General features: G+C 33.9%; 1 protein-coding gene across 9 annotated transcripts in view; it reads right to left on the bottom strand.

The window, feature by feature from the left end:
- Positions 1-26,040, bottom strand: part of LOC143252676 (potassium voltage-gated channel subfamily KQT member 1-like) — a 286,359-nt gene that overhangs the window by 126,774 nt on the left and 133,545 nt on the right. For 5 of the 9 annotated variants that reach the window (XM_076505176.1, XM_076505179.1, XM_076505180.1 and 2 more), the window contains exon 1: positions 3,446-4,164. The exons of 3 other annotated variants lie outside the window; for them this stretch is intronic. In XM_076505176.1, coding sequence (XP_076361291.1) covers positions 3,446-3,792 — 347 coding nt within the window. In that variant the 5' untranslated portion in view covers positions 3,793-4,164. Of the gene's footprint in view, positions 1-3,445; positions 4,166-26,040 lie in introns of those variants that run through there. One more of the 9 variants, XM_076505181.1, reaches the window with a different exon arrangement.

The raw sequence follows: 26,040 nt of genomic DNA, 5'->3' as shown, positions 1-26,040 counted from the left end.
CATATTTCTCAAATTTAAAAACACACGATCAGTAACAAATCGAAAGACATCCATAGCAAACATTCAGTATTCAGTTAAACCTTATGAAGCTGTTAAGCAATCAGTGTTCTGTATCAATGATTCACTCAGCGTTTGATATAGATTTTTTAATCCAGGAATCACCAAACGTGCATCTCATAATAAATGGTTTTTAAATAATTATGAAGCACATTTATGATAATTTTGAGAATATTGATGTACAAGGTTTCTTTATTTATGTGTTATTTGATATATACAAGCTTGCTTTTTGTTTTCTTTTTTGTAGCTGTCCATATTTTTTACGCTAAAAAATGCTGTCTAGATAACGTAAGCACGAACACGCATGATAATTACTTTGCCCAACATGCGCTACGTATTCTGATGTTATCACCAGACATAATTTCCACGAAACAATGAGAGCCATTAAGGAACTAATAATTTACATTTATATGAATTTAAAACACCAAACGCTTGGTTTCTCAATACTTCGAAAATGAAACGTGAAAGTATAAACATAAATCGTTCACAGTTTGAACTCATATTCTGTAGTTAGTTATAGGCAGAACGATAAAGATGCAATTCATGTGAGGACATTTATAACTCTATTGAGTTAAAATTAACACAGATAAAATTTGTCTAAAATATTAGTTGATCGTATAAGATACTATGACATGTTTGTCTAATGTGCTTATAAGGTAAGATATAATTCAACTCGTAAGGTTTCATATAAACCTCAAAGGCAAAATAATTTATTTTATCCAATGATAAATTATTAATGGATTATAGTCGCTGTCATATAACATTTTTATCTCATAGTTTATCTATTATTAAATAAATAGAGTGACATATGTTTTTGTTGGTTTTTTTAATCTAAGTTTTATTCGGTGTTAATGAAGACACTGAAGTGCTGCAGTGTCTCTATAATGCACAATTTTCTTTAGCGTAGGCCTAACTAGGCTCATGTCTGTCTAGAGCAAATTCAAAACATCACAAATACAGGTATTTGCTTTATAAACTTTAAATTGGCAAAAATATTAACACCATATGAAAATATATATAAAATGAAAAAGATTTTCTAACGGTAGAATCATCTAGAGTTAAGTGACAAGATCCTGTTATTATTATTTTACTGGTCTTATCTGACGATTTGGTTTTGAATTTCGTGCAAAGCTACTCGAGGGCTATCTGCACTAGCCGTCTCTAATTTAGTAGTGTAGACTATAGGGAGGCAGCTAGTCATCATCACCCACTGCCAACGCTTGGGCTACTCTTTTACCAACGAATAGTGGGATTGACCGTAACATTATAACGTCCCAACAGCTGAAAGGGCGAGCATATTTGGTGTGACGGGGATTCGAACCAGCGACCCTCAGATTACGAGTAGGGTGCCTTAACCACATGGCCATGCCGGGATTTACCTAACTATACGGAAATTATCAATCATTATTAAACAAAGTGAAGGAAGCAAGAAGAAATTACAGTGAATTTTACATCGGGAATTTGGATCCGTGAACTCTGGATTTTAACATATATTTAGATAGATGAGAACAAATTAACGGACCAAAATAAACTACAAGTAGTTGTTTAAACTACAAGTAAAATTTGAAACAATGATTTATATAAAGAGGAAATATTCATCAGTAGACAAGTAAATATTATATTTCCACGACATTCAGGATATATGTTTAGGGCACGTTTTATGACGTCAGGGCAGCAAAAATGTCAATTTATTATTACACAATTATTCACGTGTATTGTATGTTTAAAATACACATAGATACATATATATACCTGTATGTGTAGGCGGTTATCCTTTACAAAATGATAACCTGAAGAATAACAAAGGCAATTTACTGTGATGACGAGACACCCACTTAAAGTAAAAATATATTCTCAAGAAAACTTTAATTAAATTAAAATTTTAATACCCACACCAACAGTTTTGAGAATACAAAGGCAGTTTACGTTATTAAACTTTGTACGAGCAGATCCTACGGATATAATCAGCAAGTTAAAGGTGATAACACGAAAATTAGGCATTAGTTCACGAAACAAAACGAAAAGAAGGTTAACAGTAAAAAATATGAATAAGGATAAACGAAATGAACAAAATTTATGCGATAAATGCTGTAGTCAAGAACATTACACGTGAATTCGGGGAATCGGGAGATAATTACACATTTGGGTTCCCCCCAAATCCACCCCGGACTTCAGTATTTCTTTTCACAATTAATCTCAAATGTGATATTTATCAAAATAATAAGAAAACTTGTGCAATACTAACCGATAGTAGTATTCTAAGTTGATTGCGTTAAGATAAAGAAACTGACCATGTTTTTTATTTCTTATTGAACACAGAAAACCAGACACTAATTTACGAGTTATTCTTAAAAGATGTAAATATGTGGTCTGGAAGCTATTCATATCTATAGGAACATTCAGAACGAAATATTGACACCTCGTATTTCACAATTGACTTTGCTGACCTCAAATCTCAACACTCTTTAGTTTCCACATGATCATTTTTCCTTCGATACTCACTACTTATTGATTATCTCCAGTCCAAATATTTCTTTATAAAGTATAAACGTGTAATAATAGCATTGATCGGACCTTATCACATTTCACAGAACTGACTGACCTACATCAATCTTTCAGGCGCCAATAGACTACTCTCGGAAACAAGAATTTTATGACTGACATAACATAACTGGTTCTCATCAGACTATACGAGGTAAAATATCACTAAGAACATAATTTTGCTTGTTTTGAATTATAACACAAAGCTACACAAGGGACTATCTGTGCTCTCCCCACCACGGGTATCGAAATCCGGTTTATAGCGGTGTGTGCTCGAAGACGTACACCGCTGTGCCACTGGAGGCGAATATAATTTCAACGAGCATTTCTAGTAGTGATGTAAACGACACAATCAATATATCATAATGTTTGTAATTAGAATGTTAAATGTATATAATTATTTAATTGAGGTGAAATTTATCGAAATGTTGAATAGTTTGTTCAAGAGCAAAGTCACACTGAGGTATCAGTGAAAAATGGCGAATACAAGCAGAAATAGAAAACAAAACAATGCAACAAAAACAAAACTTGTCATTGAAGCATCAACATCAGAGAGCGATTGATGATAAAAATAGAATCTTCGTTATGTTAAACACAATATATTGTGCCTTATTAAACGAGTACCAATGCCTCAAGTTTTCTCAACGAAAACACCCAAATCTCAATCACGTACAGTTTACTTTCATGTAACTCTTGTAAGTTTTCTGAAATTAAGGCGCTATTATTAAAACAAACAAACAAGAAAGAAAAACAACTAAAAGGAAAAAAAAAGCTGTCTATTTTTATTTTATACACGTGCTGGAAACACGACTTAGAACTTTAAAAATAGTTATTTAAAGAAACTTACACTAGAAGATGGTAGAAAACAGCTTTACGTGCCCGGGGTTGTTCCAGGAAGTTGTAGATGATACATTGAAATTTCCGGAAGCGTGTTTCTCGAGGTCGATGGTGAGAAGTCACTGGTTTTCCCAACAGACTAAGACGGGGCTCGATTTGGTATTGGTCAGAGTTAGGATTAAGTCGATCACCACTCTCGACATCGCAAAGTTCAACCCTCTCTACCACAGTGGTTCGATGTTGCAAAGGGGAACCGAAATGAGATTCAGCGTTTAGGGCCCGCCGAGAGTCCGGGCTGTCTTCCGGATTATCCCCTTTTCCACGCCATCCTTTTAACCAGCGAAGCGCTGTGGTCATGTTTCGGTCTCAGTCTGGGATGCTGCCGAAACTTGGGCGAACCAAAGCCTCACGGCCATTGTTTTGAAAGCAGAGAAAAATATATCTTGATTTTACTCGTTCACTTCTGTGCTGAAAATTTCGTGAGAAAGTTGCGAATCCTGCGCCGAGTTATTAGCTAACGAGTAACCATGAGGATATAAAACGATTTTAATTTGTGTGCACAAAGTTCCTCCCAAGCCAATAAATAATAAACACACGATTTTTGAATTGGGACACTTGATTCACCTCAAAAATCACATTCCCGAATAAACCCTCACTACATATACTTCTGACGCCAGAGAGAAACACCATGCTTCTCTCGTGTAGCGAACGTCGCTGCGCGTGACGTTATCATCAGCTCTGTACGAGCTCAGTTGTAGAGCGCCATGTAGCGGCGATGTTGTCACAAAAAACTAAAAACACTCTTAGTACAGGGTCCGTCACCGGAACAAATCTAATACCCTTCAAAATTCAGAAAGAAAAAAAAATACAACACGAAATTCTTGACGTCACACTATTATATCATTTGAGTGCATGAAGCGAATGTGTATAGTCACATTACTAAAATTATGTCTTCTTTTATTGATGAGATAGCTTTTTAGCGTCTATATCAATGGCTTTTTGGTTGCCAGCCAACCATCCCTCTTTGGCAACTATCGATCAGAATATTCTCAACGGAGAACTAAAAAGGAAAGAGCCTAGATGACATTCGGACGTATTCATTTTCAAATATCAGTAACTGACTGAGTTGGTTACTTTATGTAATATTGGACTTTTACCTCTCAGTGTTTATATTCTTGATTCATAGATTTAATCAGCAGAGAACGAATGTCATTCATCACATTTGTTAATAATGTTTTAATATTCACGGATATTAACGGTCACACATAACGTGATTGAATACGCAAAATATTAACACTGTTGTTGTTGTTGGTTTTAAATTACGCACAAAGCTTCACAACGGTCTATCTGTGTTCCGCCAGCCACATGTATCGAAATCAAATTTCGAGCGTTGCAAGTCCGCAGACATACCGCTGTGCCACTAGAGGATGGAGGTGGCCATACATCGTGAATGAAAACTCAGTTAACATGCATGTTCACTAATATTTTATTTTATATTTATGATCTGCAGTAAATGCTGAATTAAACAGTACAATAACAAATTTAATAATATTTTCCTAAGTAATGCCGTTAGCTACTCACGGAAGTTGAACTTTTCAAACTAAGCTAAAGTTTCTTCGTTTCGCTCTATTTTCTATTCGCCTACTTATCGGTATTGGAATGACCTGCTTGTTCGAGCGCTTGACACACAACCTGCAGGTCGCAAAATCGAAACACGTCGTCGAACATACTTGCTCATCCAGCCATGTGGGCATTATAATGCGAGGATAGTCACACTAATTATTTGGTAAAAAAGCTGGTGGTGTTCTCTATCATTCCTTTAGTCTATCATTCCAAAATCAGGGATTCGCGTTTCAAAGGACAAACAAAATCCCATTTTCAATGTTTTCACATTGTTGCGTGTTCTTCATTTCACTTATAATATCCATCAAATATTTAATAATTAATTGGTAAAGCATGTTCGTAACATTTCTCTCTAATTTTACGTATTGCAATTTTGATGTATTTTGTCAAAATATTCTTAATATCTACTTATTATTATATTGTGTTTCACAAAATAAATGCTCTTTAGACATTGTTAAGGCCTCATAGACAAGTATTGCTCATAAACATGACCGTACTACTTTCTTTTCTTAAACCTCGAATAGTTTGAAAAATATGACTGTGGATATAAAACAAGCTCAAATGTTATACATGTTTGTTAAATGTATATTGGTTTGTTATAACTTTAAAAAAAAACAAGCCGAAACAAAAATAAATTAAACAGAAAACGCTACATTAATTGAAAAGTTTGTTTGTTTTTTGAATTTCGCGCAAAGCTACACGAAGGATATCTGCGCTAGCTTTCCCTATGTTGGCAGTGTAAGACTAGAGGGAAGGCTGCTAGTCATCACCACCGACACCAACTCTTGGGCTACTCTTTTACCAACAAATAATGAGATTGACCGTCACATTATAACGCCCACACAGCTGAAAGGGTAAGCATGTTTCGTATGACGGAGATTCGAACCTGCGATCCTCAGATTATGAGTCGAGTGCCTTAACCGTCTGACCATGCCGCGTCCTAATTGAAAATATTCCAGGGTACAAACTATAATGTGGGATTATAAAATGTACCCTAGGTTTTGGAGGTGACTAAAGAAGTAGGACCTACATTGCAGTGGGGATACACAGTCTATCAGTCAACCTCCATTCGCCAGTCTCACATAAGAAATAAAAGAGTAGCAATAGATATAGAAATAGAAATTAGGAGAGCGAGATGTGGGTGCTCAAGCCCACAACGTCCCACATCTATATCACCCTTCACTGCTTGCAGACAATTGTGAATAGATGACTGCTCTCCAAAGTAAAGAAGAAAAAGTTACTTGAAATAAGAATAAGAAAATAAGATACAGAATATTTCAATAATTTCATTTAAAATTAAAATTTAAAATTAAATCATTAAATATTATTTTTGATTCAATATTCCAGTATTAATAAAAAAATATTGTAATTTATTACAAATTTTACAAAATCCGAATAATTGTAAAGTTATAATGCTTATAACCGAAGATGATACATTACTATTAAAAGAGGGTAAACCATACACTGGAAAAACAAAATAGTTTCTTTTATCACAAATATTCATATTGATGTCATTATCAACTACTTCAATGTCTAAATCTATATAAGGTGTCTGTATAATAGATATTGAGGTATTTTTAATTTCTAATTCTACTAAATAAATAGTGTCAATAATATCATTTATTTCAGGATTATTTATACACATTGCTTTTGTTTTTGAATTTCGCGCAAAGCTACTCGGGGGCTATCTACATTAGCCGTCCCTAATTTAGCAGTGTAAGACCAGAGGGAAGGCAACTCTTGAGCTACTCTTTTACCAACGAATAGTGGGATTGACCGTCACATTATAATGCCCACACGGCTAAAGGGCGAGCATGTTTGGCGCGACGGGGATGCGGACCCGCGACCCTCAGATTATGAGTCGCACGCCTTAACCCACCTGGCCATGCCGGACCTATTTATACACCTTAAATCATCTATACATGTGTAAGTTAAAGAAAAATATCTGGGCTTATGTTGTTTTCAATAAACCTGTTCTCGGAAAAGTAAAGTCATAAATTTGCAATACAGCTAGTAAGAACTAGGTGTATTTAATGTTTTGTGACAAACAGATTAATAATAGACAGATAATAGCGTTATTTATTACCAGTGGAGAGTCTCCTTAAACGTTCGTGGTTCACGAACTTAAAGATAGGCCACACTCCCTTCGTCTGTACAACTCGACGTTCCCACCTACACAACCATGTACGTTTACAGTTAAACAAATTCAATAAGCCTTTAAATTAGACAAGCGTATGCAAGTACACAGTAACATAAAGCCTTCCAGCGACAAACGTGGAGCTTTATGACGCTAAAGACTGACTTCAGTAGTTGTAGTGGCATAGCAGAGATAGTCCACTGTGTAGCTTTGTGCTTACTTTATAAATGGAGAAACGACAAATACAGTTTTTTTTTCTCTTATCGTTTTTTCCGTGAATCTTCTGACGTCCCTCAGGGTAAATTCCATTCCTCCTAGTTTAAGAAGTATTACTAGATGTACTTCTGCAGTGTCTGCTTATAACGCTAGAAACCAGGTTTCGATACTCTTGGTGTGCATATAACACACACATACAGATAGCCCATTGCGTAGCTTTGTATCTAACTTTTTATTTTTTGCTGTTGCTGTAAACTGTCGACGGTATATGCATAATTATTCTCGTGATTCATAGCATGCGCACGTTTAAGTAACATCATGATAGTACAAACTGAAACATTAAGCGTCCTTCATGCGAGGTCATTTTAGTGTCTACTGATTGGCTAACAGGTAACACGCTATTGTACAGTGGTGTGAGTGTTCTTCGAGGAAATAAACATATCAGGACAAAATAAACCTCAGTACTTTCAAAACATAGACCTTCAACAGAAGCAGCTTTCTAAAGGTAGACCTTTATTTTCGTCAAACTTTCCAAAGTGCTCGGGTTATATGGTTTCTTATATTTATCTTTCATTAATTTTTAATCTACGTGACTTCCAAACACTACAAGCACAGTAAACTGGAAGCATGGAGTTATATACGTAAAGAGAATATTAATACTTTATAATTAAGTAAAATAAAACAATATCAAAAGGAAGGGCTGCATTAAAAACAGCAAATCCAAACCTTCGACTGATGTTAGCTTATTATAACCAAATACAAGCCAAAACAAAAATAAAAAAATGCTGCATCAATTTCAAGGATCCCAGGGTACAGACTAATGTGAGATATAAAATGTACCCTGGGTTATAGAGGTGACTCTGGAAATAGTACCCACATTGCGGTGGGGATACACCGTCTATCAATTTAAACTCCGTTCGTCAGTATCATATAAAGAAATAATATAAAGGAATAGCAATAAAAATTAAAATTATAGATATAGAAATTAGGAGAGCGAGATGTTGCTTTTATATATTGTACTCAACGTATAATAAATACGCAAGTAGTGGATATTATAGTGTAAAAATTAATTAAAACAAAGCTTTATAATTATTTTTTTAACATTCATAGATAACAGACAGCTAAAAGTATAATATCCAGAAAAGCTACAGATAGCTCTAAAATAATTAAGTTACTATTGTACAGTAAATACAGACCTCAGACAAATGTGTTCTATGTCATATTCAAAAATAAAAGAAGATTAATAATAATAAACATTCATTAAATTAACACATATCTATGAGATATGGCATAGAAACTGCAGTTCCAACTGATTAAAATACCTTCAAACATTAAGCTCAAATTTGATAAACAGTATTTTTCCCCTTTAGTTAGTTTTTCCCACAATCTCACACATGAACAATACAATTGAACTATATTGAGTAATAAACCCTACGTTCTATTAAGATACGTTTTTTCCTAACTACCCTATATTTTATCTACTATATCATATAAAAAGAATTCAAGAAAACAGATTTAATTCGCCTAATCTGATGAATTAAAAATTTTTTTGCTTTGTTTTCCCAATGAGACGAACTTAAATTTACGTAGTTCATATATCTAAAACTAATAATTTTGATCTTAATTTAGAATAATAAATGTCAAGGACAATCATTTAATGTCGTTTGGTGTGAATGATCTTGAAGTTTAAAACTTTTTTGACACGAACTGTTTTCTAGATTCACATATTTCGATAACCATTTTATCAAGAATGGTTCTTGGTACGTTTCGCCCAGATTATTCTTTTAACCTTGCTTATGATAATTTCTTATGTCTTATCTAGCTAGAGTCCTGCACAAGAAATGTTAGTAAATATCTTTTAGCTACCGTTAATATTATAAATATCAGATCAAACGATGAATAACGCAAAGAAATATCAAGTTCAAATGAAACGACATAAGTGTTCCAATAAAGTTCAAATGAAACGACATAAGTGTTCCAATAAAGAAAAAAATTGTTTTATATTTTGTTGTTTTTAAGGGTGAACTTTGGATTAAATAAAAAACAGGACTAACACACATTTACTGTCAAACACGATTAAATTTGAGGAAACACAAAAGCAACAGTGATACGCAATAAAACTGATACAATTGACCAATGTATACGAAGATTTGTTACAAATATAACAATATATAAGGTGTTTAAAAAGTTAAGGTTTGGTTTGAATTTTGCGCAAAACTACACGAGGGCTCTCAGCGCTAGCTGTCTTTAATTTAGCAGCGTAAGACTAGAGGAAAAGCAACTAGTCATCACCATCCACCACAAACTCTTGGGCTACTCTTTTACCAACGAATAGTGAGCTTGACCGTCACATTATAACGTCCCCACGGCTGAAAGGGGCGAGCATGTTTGGTATGAAGGGTGTTTCGAACCCACGACTCTTGGATTACTAGTCGAGTGCCTTAACCACATGGCCCTGTCAGGCCAAAGTGATAGGACTCTGATGTATCATAAATGTGATGTGGATATGTGTTTGTGAGTACATCATTTCCGCAGCCAATAGAGAAACGACATCAGCAGCTATTCCCACAATGAAGTAAATCTCTTTGAAATAATCTACTCTGTTCTTTCTTACTTTTTTACTACAGTGTGTTATCTGAACAGACACTGCCAGCAAGATGATATTTTGAAACACACGTCATGAAGTTCTTTGATTTTAGGGCCACATAAACACAACTACCTATATTATTGGTTGGATCGAGTCCACGAACCGACCATTCTTTTGGGGATTCCACAGAAGTTAAAGGGCCCCAAGTAATTCTGCTGCACGGTCCCCTTGAGACCAATTTACGCCATTCTTTGACCATCCTGTATAGAAAATCTCTTCCCCAATGTACTTTAAATTAACATAACCAAAAAATCATATTTAATCTGATGAAATATTTCAAAATATTGAAACCTTGATTAAATATTTTTCTCTTGTCATTTAACCGAGCTGTAGACGTACTTTGAAATAATTCGAGAAGCTTTTACTAAAAACTTAATATTGTGAAACTGAACGCCACTAAACTGAATGTTAACATTATAAAAGTTGTAGTATTGCGGAACTAAACCCCACTAAACTGCTGAATAAATATGTTAAATTCTTGTAAATAAAAAACAAAATATTGACCTGTCAAATCCCCCCTCTTGTTTTTGTGAGAACCTGAATTTTAAAGTCACTAAACTGTATTTCATTTCAGTAAATCTACCAAACAGATACAAAAAGTACTTCTTAGTATGATTAAGGTTACATTTAATTTACCGTCAAGTACATTAACGTTTTCTGCTAAACATACATCTCACAAACCGGTATGCTCGGCATGGCCAGGTGGTTAAAGCACTCGACTCGTAATCGGAGTGTCAGGGTTTCGAATCCCTGTCACACCAAACATTTTTGTCCTTTCAGTCGTGGGGGAGTTATTAGAGACGGTCAACCCTACTATTCATCGGTAAAAGATAGCCCAAGAATTTGAACTTTAAAGGCAGTACCGAGGGAATGTCAAGGTATCGTCAGTATAAACAAAAACGAGCGCTGTTTACCCTCATTTCACACATAATTTATGCTCTATGATATACACTTTTGTGATAGGTAATCAACAACGATGTAAGAGGGATGTCTTACATAAACAATGATATTAGCAATTTAAATCCCACATTTTACCGACTTGCAGTAAAACATTTCATAATGACAAGAAACAAGGATATGATGCGTTCTTCAGGATATAACACCACTCGCAGTTTGATTCATCGATTGCAAATCAGGTGTAATCGACCTCTCGGGCAAGTCAAAATTCATCAAGTGCTCAGCAACGTATAGTAAACTGTATCTCACTGTCATAAGGTCGGTCAAATGAATGTCATATTCTCATCTTTCTTTTTAGAGAAAGGAAATGGTAAAAAAAGGTGTGCCTGGGCCACATAAAAAAGTGGCACTCTGCCCAGAAAGTGTGTTAGGGGGCATGTTGTATCCTAATCCACAAACGAGAAATAAACTTAAAAAAAAGCTTTGTGGGCGATCGCATGATCAGCTATATTCAGGAAATATAAATAAAGACACCTTCGTCTGCTCCAAATTAGAATAACATATATGCTGAATAATATACACTGACACTGAAATGTTCTTCAATACTTTAGTTTACTATATTCTTAACTGTTGTTTGAATGTCTAAATATCACCATTCTAGAATCCAATGAAAGACACAGAACTTTTTAAAGTTTATCTGGGATACAAATAACCATATAACATTTAGTAATAGTAATAAGTTATTTAACTAACGTATTCGCCCAAAGCGATTTATACGATTATTGAGTCATTAAAATACAAAATGATACATATGCAAAGTTAGCAAAAGGCCACGAAGTAGCAGGCCTTGCATCACATTAAAAAACATCATTAAAAATGAAAACATAAAAATGTTCGTAAATGGCTGTAATAATAATATTAATAATACAAGATTGTGCATAATTTAAGCGAAACGTTGTGTTACCACTTCGTATTTTTGTAATATGTTTGCAAAAAACATCACTCGAGACGCGCTGAAGGTGCATCGCATGATCACCGATGTATTAACTAACGGTTTTTAGCACGCGCACTCTCCTAACGGCTTTGTTAGAGGGTTCTATATAAGAATTTCAAGTTTCCGTTAAGAGAGAGAGAGAAGTTATTGTTTGCTGTTTTTTTTTAGAGATTTTGTTTAGTTTAGTTTGAGTGGCCATTTCAGAAAGAGATTTTCTGTATCAAACTCGAAAGAGTTTTTTTTTTAACCCAGATATTAATCGCAGATTTCTGTTATAGCTATTATTAGCTTTTTACTTACGACTCTAATGAGTTAGTAAGTTCAAGATTTAGTGTTACGTTTTGTAACTTCTGTAAGCCTAGTATTTTTGCAGAACTGTCAAAAACTGTTTCTGAAAATACTGATAAGTTTTGGGGCAGTAGACATTAGTGCAGTAAACTTTAGCACCTTCCGACATTACTACGTTCGAAGTGATTATGATACACTGTTGTAAAGTATTGTATACAAGTTACAATTTTATGTTTGAGTTATTTATGTTATAATACATATATATGAAACTATACAGAATTACGAAGTTGTCATTGCCTTCTTTTTACGTATTATACAATACGGTAAATACGGGATTGTTAAAAGAAAGTTTTACAGACCTATAACACAACTAAAACTGAGCTTCCACTTAGTTTTTGTTTTACAGTAGACACAACGAATAAAGAGCTTATCGTAGTGTGGAATCAAATCATATGTTGTTATATAACACTGTTCGAACAGTCCATCACACCCGTTTTACAACTGCAGATTAGGTTAAGGCACTCGAATCCTAATCTTATGGTCGCGGCTTCGAATCTCTATCACACCAAACAAATTCGCCCTCTCAATCCCACAATTCCTTGGTAAAAGAGTAGCCCAAGAGTTGGCGTTGGGTGGTGATGACTATCTGCCTTCCCTCTAGTCTTACAGTGCTAAATTAGGACGACATCCCAGATAGCTATCGAGTAGCTTTGCGCGAAACTAACGACAAATAAACACTCCTTTTATGTATTTGGGACAAGATTTTGTCAGTTTTTCAAAAGCAGACTAACTTTTCCTTTTAATTCACAAAGTATAAAACGTAAACTTGTTCAGGTTTTCATTTAAACTTCGGTAACTTGACCAATGCTAGAACAGTAAGGGTTGAAAGGAGAATAAACCATGGCGCTAAAACGCAAAACATAATCCTACTGAAGCTCAAACATCATTTATTGAAAGATGGAATGGATATTTAATATTTTTATATATGTAATTAGTTTGGGGAAAACTTTGTTGACGTAGCTTAAACAAGAAGAAGAAAAGATATTCGTTGAGAACGAGTTTGTTATCAAAGAACTGCGAGTTGCTTTACATTTAGAAACAGGAATTGAAATTTACACAGGCAGTAACCGAATGTTTATATTCAATGGACTTCAAACGAAGAGTGACAGCAAACACGCAAAGAAAGTGTTACATTTCTGACAGAAAAAAATTCCGTTTGTAGAGCCAGCAAAGAAACAGATGCCAATAACCGCTATACAAATGTGAAATATAATACTAAACTTGCGCTTAAATATCACTGTATTCTAAGATGACATAGTTTTAAAAGTTGAATGGCATTGTCAAGTAACTCATTTTTACAGATACAGTTACCGTCATGATACAGCCATTGCGTAACTAACAGACTTTAATAAAAAGGTCCGAATTTAACTTTTACAGGAATAAAGCACGTTCACATGACATTCATCCATCAAATTCTTTCAAAATGTCTGTTTTAATTCTTCAAAGATATTTTAAACCAAAGTAATCTGTGTAACATATGCAAACGTGTACGACTAAAGTAGGTTAAAACCTGACTTTCTAGCTGCAAATGAAAGCCTCCAAAGTTCTTTATTCAAGGAAACATTTTTAGCAAACTAATGTTTGTTTAAGTGCTTCGTCACATGCAAGGATATATGGATGAAACCACATACATGGTAACCTGCAACGTATGTCACTATTGGTCATGTACAGATAAGTTACTGAGGTACCCATTGGATTCTGTATCTGACATGTTTGAAAAGACTTTTGAATATCTTGTCAGTATTTTGAAACAATGCACATTTGTTTTGAAGCCCTAAACATGAACTTGTCAAAACGTTCTCATTAAACGATTTAAGCACGCTTTTTCTGAGAATAATGTTACCAAATATATGTATGACGTCACTAGCTTCTAAAATCTCAAACTGTTCTGCTTTGGCAAGGTTTAGCGAAAACATAGACTATTATTTACTCTCCATCTTTTACGAACCAGCATGTCCTCATTATGGTAAAATATGGAAAAATAATAATTCATTACTGTAGTAGACCTATAAACCTACAAGTACAAGATTGCCTCAATAAAAGATGTTTTCAGAAAGGGTATGGACAAGACTTGTATTAACTGTTGGAAAAAAATATCCATAAAGCACATCTTTCAAAGGTTATAGGTAGCATGTTGTTTGCAACAGTTTATTTAAAGCAAAATTCGTGATGTCAGTAGTATTGTCTGAGACATCAAGATACATAACGAACTGCGGATGCATGAATGTATAGAAGTAGAAAGAGACAAGACTGATTTAGTACAATAAATGACTCTATCAAGTTTTATTAGATCGTTGTGGCAGGATCAATTTTAGTCTTCAAAGAAGAAAAATTCAGAAGCCAAAAGAGAAACAAGAAGCTTGATTTTATTATAATAATTTTGCGATGTTTTCAGACAAACTGCTTTTTCTCCGAGTAAACGTGAATTATACGCAAAAAAGAGCGATGTATCACATACTGGGCTATGGTGTAAAAGTTTATTTTTCCTCCAAGTTGACTGAGACTGACGTAAAGAAAGAGATAGAAAATCAACGATCGTCGTTTGAAACCAACGTTAATTAAACGCATACGAAATTTATGGGTGTTGTGAATCCGTCTATGAATGAAAAAATGAAGTAAAACAAAAACAAGAACGAAAACAAAACTCCTTTAAGTTTCAACAATCTAAGCATCTCAAAATTTTATAAGCATATTTTCTTAAGTCTAATCCAATCCTCGATCTATAAAAGGACTTTTTTGCACTCAAAACAAACAACATCAGACTGATCAGCGTACACATGTCATTTAATGTAATTCGAGACCATTCTTGCTTTAGCACAAGAAAAGTCTATGCCACAGAATAATTACCTGATTCGCAAATAGAAAAAAAACACAAAAACAAACCTGTATATGGGCATCCAAGTGAAGTTATAACTATCTTCCTTGGAAGAAAACATGTTTAGTTACCAATAAGAGTGATCCTCGTTACATGCACAACTAGAGTGAGGAATTTTTTTACCTGTACTGCTTTTTATTTTGTAACAAAAATTCATGTAAAAAGTAACTATGAAATTTTTGTTAAAAAAAAAAACATTTTCTCAACAACACTGCTTTAGTCTATAAACAACACATGGGTTCGAATCCCCGCCACACCAAACGCGCTCTCCATTTTACCAGCCCCAGATTGGACCAGTTTCGTAACATACCGCCCTAAGATATCAACACAATAAACTAGATTAAACGTTTTACCATTATTTCATTCATTGGATATGTAAGAAAGAAAAAAATATCATACACAATAGCTGACTTATGACTTTTTATTTATATTTAAATATGTTGGTATACCTTGATAAGTTTGCAGACACACATCTAATTTAAAAAAAAACAAAACTTACACCACCTATTATTTAAATTCGTTTAACGTTAAAAGAAACGAGTATTTAAAAACAAGCGAGTTTATTTGTATCGCATCTATTTCTAAACAATATAAAAACATATAAATATTTTTGGAATACGTTGTAGCAACTCAAAAGCGAAGTTTCACACTAAAAATATAAACAAAATATACACAGGATTCTAATTGCTTCACAAAAATAACTCTGTTTGGAGTGTCTATAATCTTAGCAAACGAACAAGTTAAGCTAAAAATAACAGTTAACTAAATCCTTATTCATTTCTTCTATTTACCAGTTGTGGTTTATCGCACGAGCACTGTGTTAACGCTATGAAGGTTTATTGCTGGATTTATCATTATTATTAATTTGAGCCTTTAGAAAACATAGAACTGCATTTAGTAAATACTGTTATAACACATGAAAAATTTGTTCTCATGCAACCTAACAATTTTGTCATAGTAGGAGTCTTCTGAATGAATATTTATGTGAGGTGAATTTGATTATTACCTTTATACCATTTAAAAATACATAACTTTTACAATAAACTACAAAATACGTTACTATAACATTAGAAATTAACTGTCTTTATGACAGAACACCTCAAACATCATTTCCAATCTGTTAATAATCTCCCTACTTGAATTTTATTGTTTGCCTTAAAAACTGATTTTTAGAATTATATATTTATGTTGTTGTTGTTCTGAGTTAAACACAAAGCTAAACAATGGGCTATCTGTGTCCACCACGGGTATCGAAACCCGGTTTTTAGCATTGTAAGTCCGCAGACATACCGCTGAGCCACTAGGGGGCATATATATATAAAATAGAAAACGCAAATTGCTAAACCTACGTCTTACATCATACGTGACGATCAATCACACTATTTGTTGGTAAAAGAGTAGTCCAAGAGTTGGCGGTGGTGGTGATGACTAGCTGTCTTCTCTCTAATATTACACCGTTAAATTAAGGACGACTAGTGCAGATAGTCCTCCTGTAGCTTTGCGCAAAATTCCACACAAAGAGAAAGCAACTACCACCCCCTTTATTTTCTTTAAAACGGTAGGGGAATGTTTACTAATTAAAAGTGAAATTTGCTAGTTGAATTAGTGGGGGTTTCTCATCTTGTTTTAGATTTTGCATAATAGAAAATATTTCACAATTAAAAAAAAAATGTTTTCTCAGTCTCTGTGCGTCTTTCTCGCACAACATTGGAACAGGACAAGCTTGATAAATAGTCAGATGGACAACTCTGCAGTCTCTGGTAAGAGCAAGAGGCATTATTTAGATTAGGAATGAGGGATAAATATCAGTTTGTTATTATGTAACATCAAATTTATAAAACTTGATAAATTTTTCTAATGTTACGTGAAATACAAAAACATAGTTAATACTGCCACACTTAAAACTTTCGATATCATAGATTAATAATGAAAGTTCAAATATTATTTATACATTTAGACATCAAATTACCCCTTTGTATCTCAGAACGGCTGGTATGGGTGTTAACACTTTTACTGATAAGAAGAGAAGAACGTTTCGACCCTCCTAGGTCTTCTTCAGGTTAAGAAATACATTTTTATTCCGAGTGGGTTTCTCGTCATCAAGAAATTACCACTTTTATTTGCTTTAGTGTTTGCTTATTATTAGACAAGAATTTATACCAATATAAACCTAGAGTACTAGTATTTACGATAAGTTGAGACGATCAGATGTAAATAATTGTCATTATCACCTAAGCCTAATTATTAATTGCATACGATGTTATAATTAGATGCTGCCCTCTTCAGGCAGTTTCTGAGGGATATCTAAATTTCGCTAACTTCCAAACTATGATACATTAACTGAATGCATTTTCAGTTGGATGTTTGTGAAAGGTTTTTTATCTTTATTTTTCTCACGTGTGGCTTCTATACTATTATTACAATATTTTTCCAGTTGTTTTTCTAGTGGGAAGAGCTATTGCAGATAAATCGGTATTACCGTGACTTATGATTGTCACTTCTAACTTTTGTTGCTCTTTTTGTTTGTCCAACCTAATGGAATCAGAAGTCAGAAAGAATGCTGCAAATATTGTTTTCATCCTCATTGGGTCATCAGGTGATTTGATATATATTAATTTCAGTCGTATGATGCTGTGATTTCTGAATGCTTATGTTTTCAGGAACAATTCTGACATACAGGAATACGATTATACACAAGTCTATAGCTTTCCTTATTTTTATTTTTTGGGTTTGTCTTCTTTTATTTTAATCAAGTATGCTAGGGGTTCATTGTTAGGGGGCGTTGTACTGATGTGCTGCCATTTTAACTTCTTAGTTTCTTCGACGTTACAATTTTTTTAATTCTAGACACTAGACAGTCTACGACACCCTGTTATACTCTGTTTGAAGGGTTTGATTTATAATTGAGGTATTTAGTCTAATGTGTGTTTTTGTAACCCTTCTGTCACAGAAGGCCTAGTATGGTTAAGGTACTCGACTCTGAGAGTCGAGGGTTCGAACCCCATAGCACCAAAGACGCTCTCCCTTTCGGCTGTGGGGGCGTTATAATGTGACGGTCAATCCCATTATTCATTGGTAAAAAACGTAGCCCGAAAGTTGGCGGTGATGACTAGCTTCCTTACCTCTAGCCTTACACAGCAAAGTTAGTGACAGCTAGCGCAGATAGCCCTCGTGTAGCTTTGCACGAAATTCAAACCAAAATAATTTCTCAAAGAATTGTAACTTTGTTACACTTTTCCATTTGAGTTGTAAACTGTGTCACGCGATGCTGTCTGCTCAGATGGTTTAAGAATTCTTGAATCTTGTCAGCGGCAAAATGTGAGTCATTTATTGGGGTTAAAAAGTTAACGCAGTCAGAACAGTCACTAACAACATGACATTAAAGGACAACATGGGACATTTTGTTTCAAATATCGACTATCTTATTCATTAAATAAAAATAACTTTAAAAACTCCTCAAAGCTAGGCGTTATTATTCAAATACTTATCACGCTTTCCTTTAAAATCCGTTAAATCAACAGCATCTAATGCATTTGAAAGTAATACGTTCCAGAGTCCAACTACGTTGTTAGAAAAATAAAGCTGTCTTAACCGAAAATGATCTATTCCCTGTCAAAATGTATATTTATCTCATATATTTACTGTTCTCATAATTAATTATGAAAAAAAGATGATGTATCACCTCTAACAATTTTGTAAATGATCTTAAACACCCATGATTACAGTTAAGCTTATGTTTATATCATTTTGCTTTAATTTTATTTCTGTAATAATTTTAATGCTGTGCGTTTCAAACCTAAACTTGTTTCAGTAGTTTTCTTTTTTGCATGTGACGTATATTGTTGGCTGTGTATTGCGTAAGTCCTGCCTGTTCTCTAAATAGAAGATTTTTCTTACGAAAACTTAATTTTGAATTAACAAAATGTTACACAATGGGCTATCCGTGCTCTGACCACTACAGGTGGGTGGAGCTTTACGAAAACGATAGCACATCGTAGAACATTCTTAAAATTTCGAATATATCGCGTAATTAATATATAAAATCGACGCGCCGAAAGACAATTATTATTGGTCAGCTACAGTTAGTGTATTATAGACCTCGGAAGCTATAATTGTGATTAACGTTTATTATTCGGAAAACTACAGGGTAGGACCAACCAAGATTATTTATAGATTTTGATCATTACAAATTATTCAACTTTGGTGCATAACTTCGGATGTCATTATTTTTACTAGGACGTATATAGCTTTCCCGGAAAAATTCATCTTGTAACGGCGTGAGGCCAGCCAAGACAAGACAGCTAGCTAGCTCAAAACAAAGTGTGTGACAATATAAACTCAGAATTAATTTGCTCGTCGTGGAATTGGATCGTCGATAAAATATGCAGTTCTGGACCGGATATGCAAGACTCAAAATTGTTTGTAAGTTTGTAGAACTCTTGAATACAAATAATCATTTGTAATAACTATTAGTAATAACCGTTATTATAAATTCTATTATTTTCTGTTTGTATATTAAAATATATTTGAGTTAAAAAGAAAATTTATTTTTCAGTCTTGTTGGCAAATATCATAAATTGAATACATATTAACATTTAATTAACTTCTGAGTTAAAATTTCCGGCTATTTAAAATCTTGATACGTAGTATACGTAACATAATAACTCAGACTCTTTCAAGATAAGTATAATATGTAACTTCCCTTTTTGTTAAGCCAACTTATTTCTCAATTACGGTCACATTTTTTTTGGACTATAAAAAACATGCCAATCTCGAATATTTAAGGAATCACTTTAAAAAATTCTTCATGTTTAATTAGTATTTCCAGCTAATGCAGTTCTCCAATTTTTAACACACAATTTTTGTATCACCTTATCTTCATATGTTGCAAAACAACAAATCTAACAATAATCACCTACACCCAGATGTCCCTCTACCTCCAGTACTCTAACTTATGATCTATTTTGTTTTTAAAAGTTAATAAAGCTAAGATAGCGTTGGTTCTAGTAGATTTTCTAACTAATTGTTCAAAAAATCATTCTCAACAATTTCTGAAAACCTCTTTCTCATGATTTGACTTTGACGTTTCCAAGTTTTTATTCAGGAAACTGAAACCTCCCTTAATTATAATCTCATTGAGTTATCTCTCTGTAGTTTCTTATTCATCTCAAGTGGCATCTAGTTGTCTGTAACAAATTTCAACCAACTAAAAGTCTTCTTACTATATAACAACTAACAGAAACCGAAGGGGATTCAACTTTATTGCTATTAACTAGGATATTATCAGATGAATAGGTTGCAGTTCATATTTTATATATAAAACCCACTCTCCTTCTTCTCAGTATTCTATCTCTATTAAATAAACATGTATTTCTGTAACACTATGTTTTAAAGAAATTCCTTTCGTCATAAATATATACATTTAACCAGTTTCAGTTATTCCCATTATTTCGAAATCCTCTGTTTTGACCAGTTATAAAGTTATCCATTCATTTCTCATACTTTTAGCATTACGATAATAACAATACAGTCAATCATTAAAACTACCCTTTTACGTTGTTCCCTCAGTATACCCCTCTCAACATCTTTCCTTTCTTCATCATTCCAGCTCTTTCCACTGTTAAACACTAGTTTAAAGTTGCCCTTGCAGTTCATAGTCCTTGCATACATATCAGCCCCTAGTCTATTTAAATACAAACCATTCATTCCAAAATGCCCCTTTCCACACTGAACTACAGAGATTACCATGTTCTGATGATAGAGAAATAACTAGGCCTTCCTACTTTTGGCAGTATTTATTTTCATATTAAAAGTAGATTGTGTCGTTACAGAAGGTTGTTGCAAGTTATATTATTATGGAAATTGCCAATTGGGTGCGTTTCTCGAGTGTTCTGTCGTTTCCAAGCTGCTGGCGGACTATAATTTAAAGCATTTCACGGAATTATATGTTAGCGAAAAGGTTGAACACGCTAAATCTGATAATTGGGTCTTATGAACCTATCGTGATGCTTTTAAAATTTGTAAAATTGCCTGAGTTCTTAACATATGATGGTGTCTTACCTGTTAACGTTAATATTATATCTATTTAACATCTAGTTAAGGAGTGACATGGCGAATAGCTGGAGATAGCTATGGGTCTTTTTTGTGAATGGACATGTGCAAGTTTTGTTTTTTTTAATTTCTTGCAAAGTTACACGAGGGCCATCTGCACTAGACGTTCTTAATTTAGCAGTTTAAGACTAGAAGGAAGGCAGCTAGTCAATACCACCCACCGCCAACTGTTGGATTACTCTTTTACCAACGAATAGTTGGGTTGACAGTCACATTATAACGTTTCCACAGCTGAAAAGGCGAGCATGTTTAGTGTAACGGGAATTTGAACCCGCGAGCCTCGGATTTCGAGTCGAGTACCCTAACCACCTGGCCATGCCGGGCGGTATACGTGCGTGGAATGGTGCTTTTGTGTAGTACTGTTTGTCTTGTCTGTTTCTTTCCAAGTTTTTTTAAAAAAATATTTTTTAGGGAGTTGATTAATTTTTTCTCTCTATTATAAGCTGGGTTACGCTCAAACTTTCTGTATCATGGCATACTACCCTTTGTTTTTACTTATAATGGCATTACGTTTGAATGCTAATAGGATTTACTTTACTTGGCTTTATAAACTGCCGATTTTAGTTCTTATTTTGAATTCATTTTTTAGTAAGTTGTTTTTCTGTTGTTGTAAATATATCTAAGGTGGGAATTTTACTATAAGTTAGTAAGGAATTAGTTCTATATTTAGTACATTTTTTTCAGATTCGATTAGTTGTCTTTTACTTAAGTATAGCAATGAGAGATAAGGTTTGGAGGCTTCTTTTCTTGAGAGTCTATCAGTGAATTTACTTTATGTGAATTTGTTTAATATCTGCATGTATTTATACAAAGTCTGAATAGCTACATTGATAGCCTATGTTGCTCGTTGCATTATCTTGTTTTTTGATACACAGCTTTAACTTTATTCTGTGCATTGTGTTTATTTATATGGTAATATTTGATCCTGTTTTGGAGCATGGATTTATTTATATCGTAGATATGGTAATAGGTAATTTAACCTTAAATCCTATAGCAATTACATCATTTACATTTATGTAGATTAAAAGGTTCTCTAAATTTCGAAATTCTTTAGAAAATCCAGGACTGTATGGGTCGTTAATTGCTTACGGTAAGGCTATAGCAGTAAGTTATCAATGGTTGTCATGGTTAGGTTACATGATCACCTAAGTTTAATTATTAACTATTTGTATAAAAAGAAAATATTTTAACTATTTTTATCCCGTATTTCGGCTGCTATTCTTCTTTCGTCTTCAGGAAGATTGTGAGACGGGCCATTTTTCTATTGATAAAGACCATAATTCGGTCATGAGTTTTCTCGATGGATAGAGGCCTGGTGCATTACCAAGACATACAAGTCATATGGTGCACAAGTTTACATGGATTCCGAAGATAAATATAATGACCTCGAATAAAAAACACCCAAAACACCTCAAAGTATAAAGACAGGCATCACAAACCGTCTAGTTCCAAGAGTAAAGAGTATCTCTAATAATAAAGGAGAAAGAAAACACGTAACTATAACTCTCTCTAACAAGAGTTACCCTGAACGCTATATGAAGAATAGAATAAAGATAAGCGCCGAGAATAAACGGTACAAAAGAAAACATAAGTAGGGTCCTATGTGAAAGACCCATCTGAAAATACACAGAAAATACATTAACTACATAAATCCAGAACAGTTTTCAGAAACCACAACAACAAACGATCGCAATTAACACACACTAAACCCACCTGAATATCCAGTGGAACATTAAAACACCATTTGCAACATTCATCTTGAATTTGGACTCCAATGTGTGGGAGGGGAAAAAGGTCAATGAAAGATACAATTCAAAAGTATAGTAGACAATCAAAGATCTGTAAGCAATGCTCATCATACCAACGAAGAAGACTACTACGATAACAGGATATGAACCACACGTAAGAAAATGGAAGATAGCAGATAAACATTCACTAAACCTAATATAGATAGATATCAGCAAAACCTGAATATTATTCTTGAGAACAGTTATAAACTAAATTCTTGGCATTTCGTCCAACAAAGTAAGGCCTAAAATTTATGATTCAATTCAGTTCTCAGAGCTGAAGATACATCTGTCGTGATTTGTCAATGTAGTTGTTGAAACCTTTAATTACTTTATTGCTGATTTTATTTTAAGGGTTGAATAACATTTTTGCTAATGAAGTTTTAATAATTGGACCAGAACTTTACAATAAAAAATTTTACTAAGAACTTCAACAACCATCTCTTAAAGATGGTTGAAAAGTAAATGCTTTGAACGAGAAACGTAAATTATACGGCACATGGGCTAAACGCTGAATTCAGGGGCTTCAAAATTCAGACATAGCAGTGGTTAATTTGAAATTAATGACCAGAAAGAGAAGGCAACCAGTCAACATTACCCACAGCCACAAAAGTTTTATTCCGTTTTAAAGTAAATAACACTGTCACTCCTCTTATGCATTCACAATTGAAAGTATAAAATGTGTTTAATGACCTATCCTGGGTTCGAACCTTGCATTTCGATAAATAGCTTAGACCGCTCACCACGAAACCGTGCCCGGTACATTTTGATTGAAATTTTACAAAATAAGATGTCATGATATCGAAAAAATCCAGTAACTGTGACTGAACAAAACTTGTTAACCGATGTATACAACTACAAATGTTTCTGAGCAGAAAGCTAAAATTAGAAATTACTCAAAGCAGCATGTAAACCTCGTAGGTTTGTAAGTTATCTCACTAACGGGCTGTGTTCTATGCTTTTATCCTCTCAAAAAAATTAAAATGTAAGTAGACAAGCAAACAAACAAACAGCATGCATCGAAAATGTTTAGTTACGGGCGCCCTGATTTCCATTCAAGTATTCACTACTTTTATCATGAGTTATAATTGTCACTAAGCGTTTATTCATTTTTTTTTCTCTACCAAATCTAGCAGCTGTGTGTAATGTTAGGCTAAATTATCAAACATTAATACGAATACAGTGAGAGAGTGAGACGACTTTCTTATGAAGGAGTCCTCAGCTGTGGAAACGTTCCAGGATTACGTCACTACATCCTGAGATTACGCAGGCTCATTCTTAGTGCGTCACAATCCCGGGTAGACCTTGACGTCAGGACTTGACACCGATAGTTGATAAGCATGATAAGTCGTAATTATTGTCACTTGTCAACTGTGCAGAAGATACACGTTTAGCCTTCTTTATGCGACTGTCATTTCATGATTAGACGTGTCAATTTGTTTTTGGTTGTTGTTGGTTTTTTTCTTACCAGCACAACAATGTGATCTTACACAATGTCTTCGGTGGAAATCGTATTTCATGTAGTCAAGCTTGAAACAGTTAATGAATTTTTCCTCTCCAAGCATACAGTCATTGAATTTTTTTATACCAACGAAATCTAATCATGGCCATATGCTACACAAAATCGATAATTTATTATTTATTAATAGTTTAACAGCAGTTTAAAATTTTTTGAAAAACAACAACAACAACAACATGATTACAGACTTAAAGTTATATGAATTGTGTGTTTTTCACGCCCACAATCGCGTTGTTTGGAATTTTCCAAAATTATAATCCAGCGATTAAAACTATAAATCTAAAAAAAATCCAGCAAAAATTATCAAACTATAGTGCTTAACTCGTGCGTGAAGTCAGACCTTGAAAGACTGCTGTTGAAATCAGAAACTCTTATGTTTGAATCTAAACCTAGAAATACATGAGTGAAATCAAAAATGGAAATATTCCTTCGAAAATAATAAATTCAGCAAATGACATGTTAATAATCAAGATATTTGTGTACTTCATTAATATATTACCCAAACTCATCAGGCCCGGCGTGTCCAGTTGGTTAGGGTCTCGGGTTCGAATTCCCATCCCACCAAACATGGTGGTCCCCATCAGCCGCGGGGACGTATAACGTGACAGTCATTCCTGCTATTTGTTGGTAAAACAGTAGCCCAAGAGTTGGCTGTGGGTGGTGATGACTAGCTGACTTTCATTTAGTCTTACACTGTTAAATTAGGGACGGCTATCGCAGATAGCCCTCGTGTATCTTTGCGCGAAATTTAAAAACAAATAAACAAAACAAGGAACAAAATACAGAAATACAAGAAAGTAACCAGTCGCTTAACACAAGGTAACAACGACTGCAATCTGAGATTAAAGACATAATATAATTTTGTTTACTAGGTTAAGCAAAACATCATGAGAAAACATATATGGTACTTTATTCTTTATGGAAGGAAACAGTAACGATTCGTTAAACAATAATAAGCGAAATTAAAAAAAAAGTAACGAGTCCTCAAGACCCCAGCAATCAAACTCGTCACGAAAACTACTCGACGTTTGATTGCGTCGTGTTACAAAGCATAACTGATCCTCTTCCTCGAAGAACGTTGTGTATGGACCGCAGCGCCACCACGTAGCAGGCGCGGAATTTGCCAATAATGTACAGACTGCATTAAAAATCCGTCCGAACTTCGTATTATAACGAAAAACAATAAAAGAAAAAATCTACAAAAATCGACCTTTATACTCTATATAAATATATATAAGATTAAAAAAAATCTTAACCAGCGTTCCGTCTTTGTGGCTTCATCAGGTTTAATATTATACACAAATGAAAAGTTATTATATATATATATATATATATATATATATATATATAATCTGAAGTATAAAAGGTCTTTTTTTATTCTAAATTTGTTATCAAAATGTGTATATCCTTCCATCCACAACAAATTTTGAAAGACCACAAAAAAAAGAAAC

The sequence above is a fragment of the Tachypleus tridentatus genome, chromosome 6 (genome assembly GCF_004210375.1).
Source record: "Tachypleus tridentatus isolate NWPU-2018 chromosome 6, ASM421037v1, whole genome shotgun sequence".
Taxonomy (NCBI): domain Eukaryota; kingdom Metazoa; phylum Arthropoda; class Merostomata; order Xiphosura; family Limulidae; genus Tachypleus; species Tachypleus tridentatus.
This window is presented reverse-complemented; position numbering and strand designations above follow the sequence as displayed.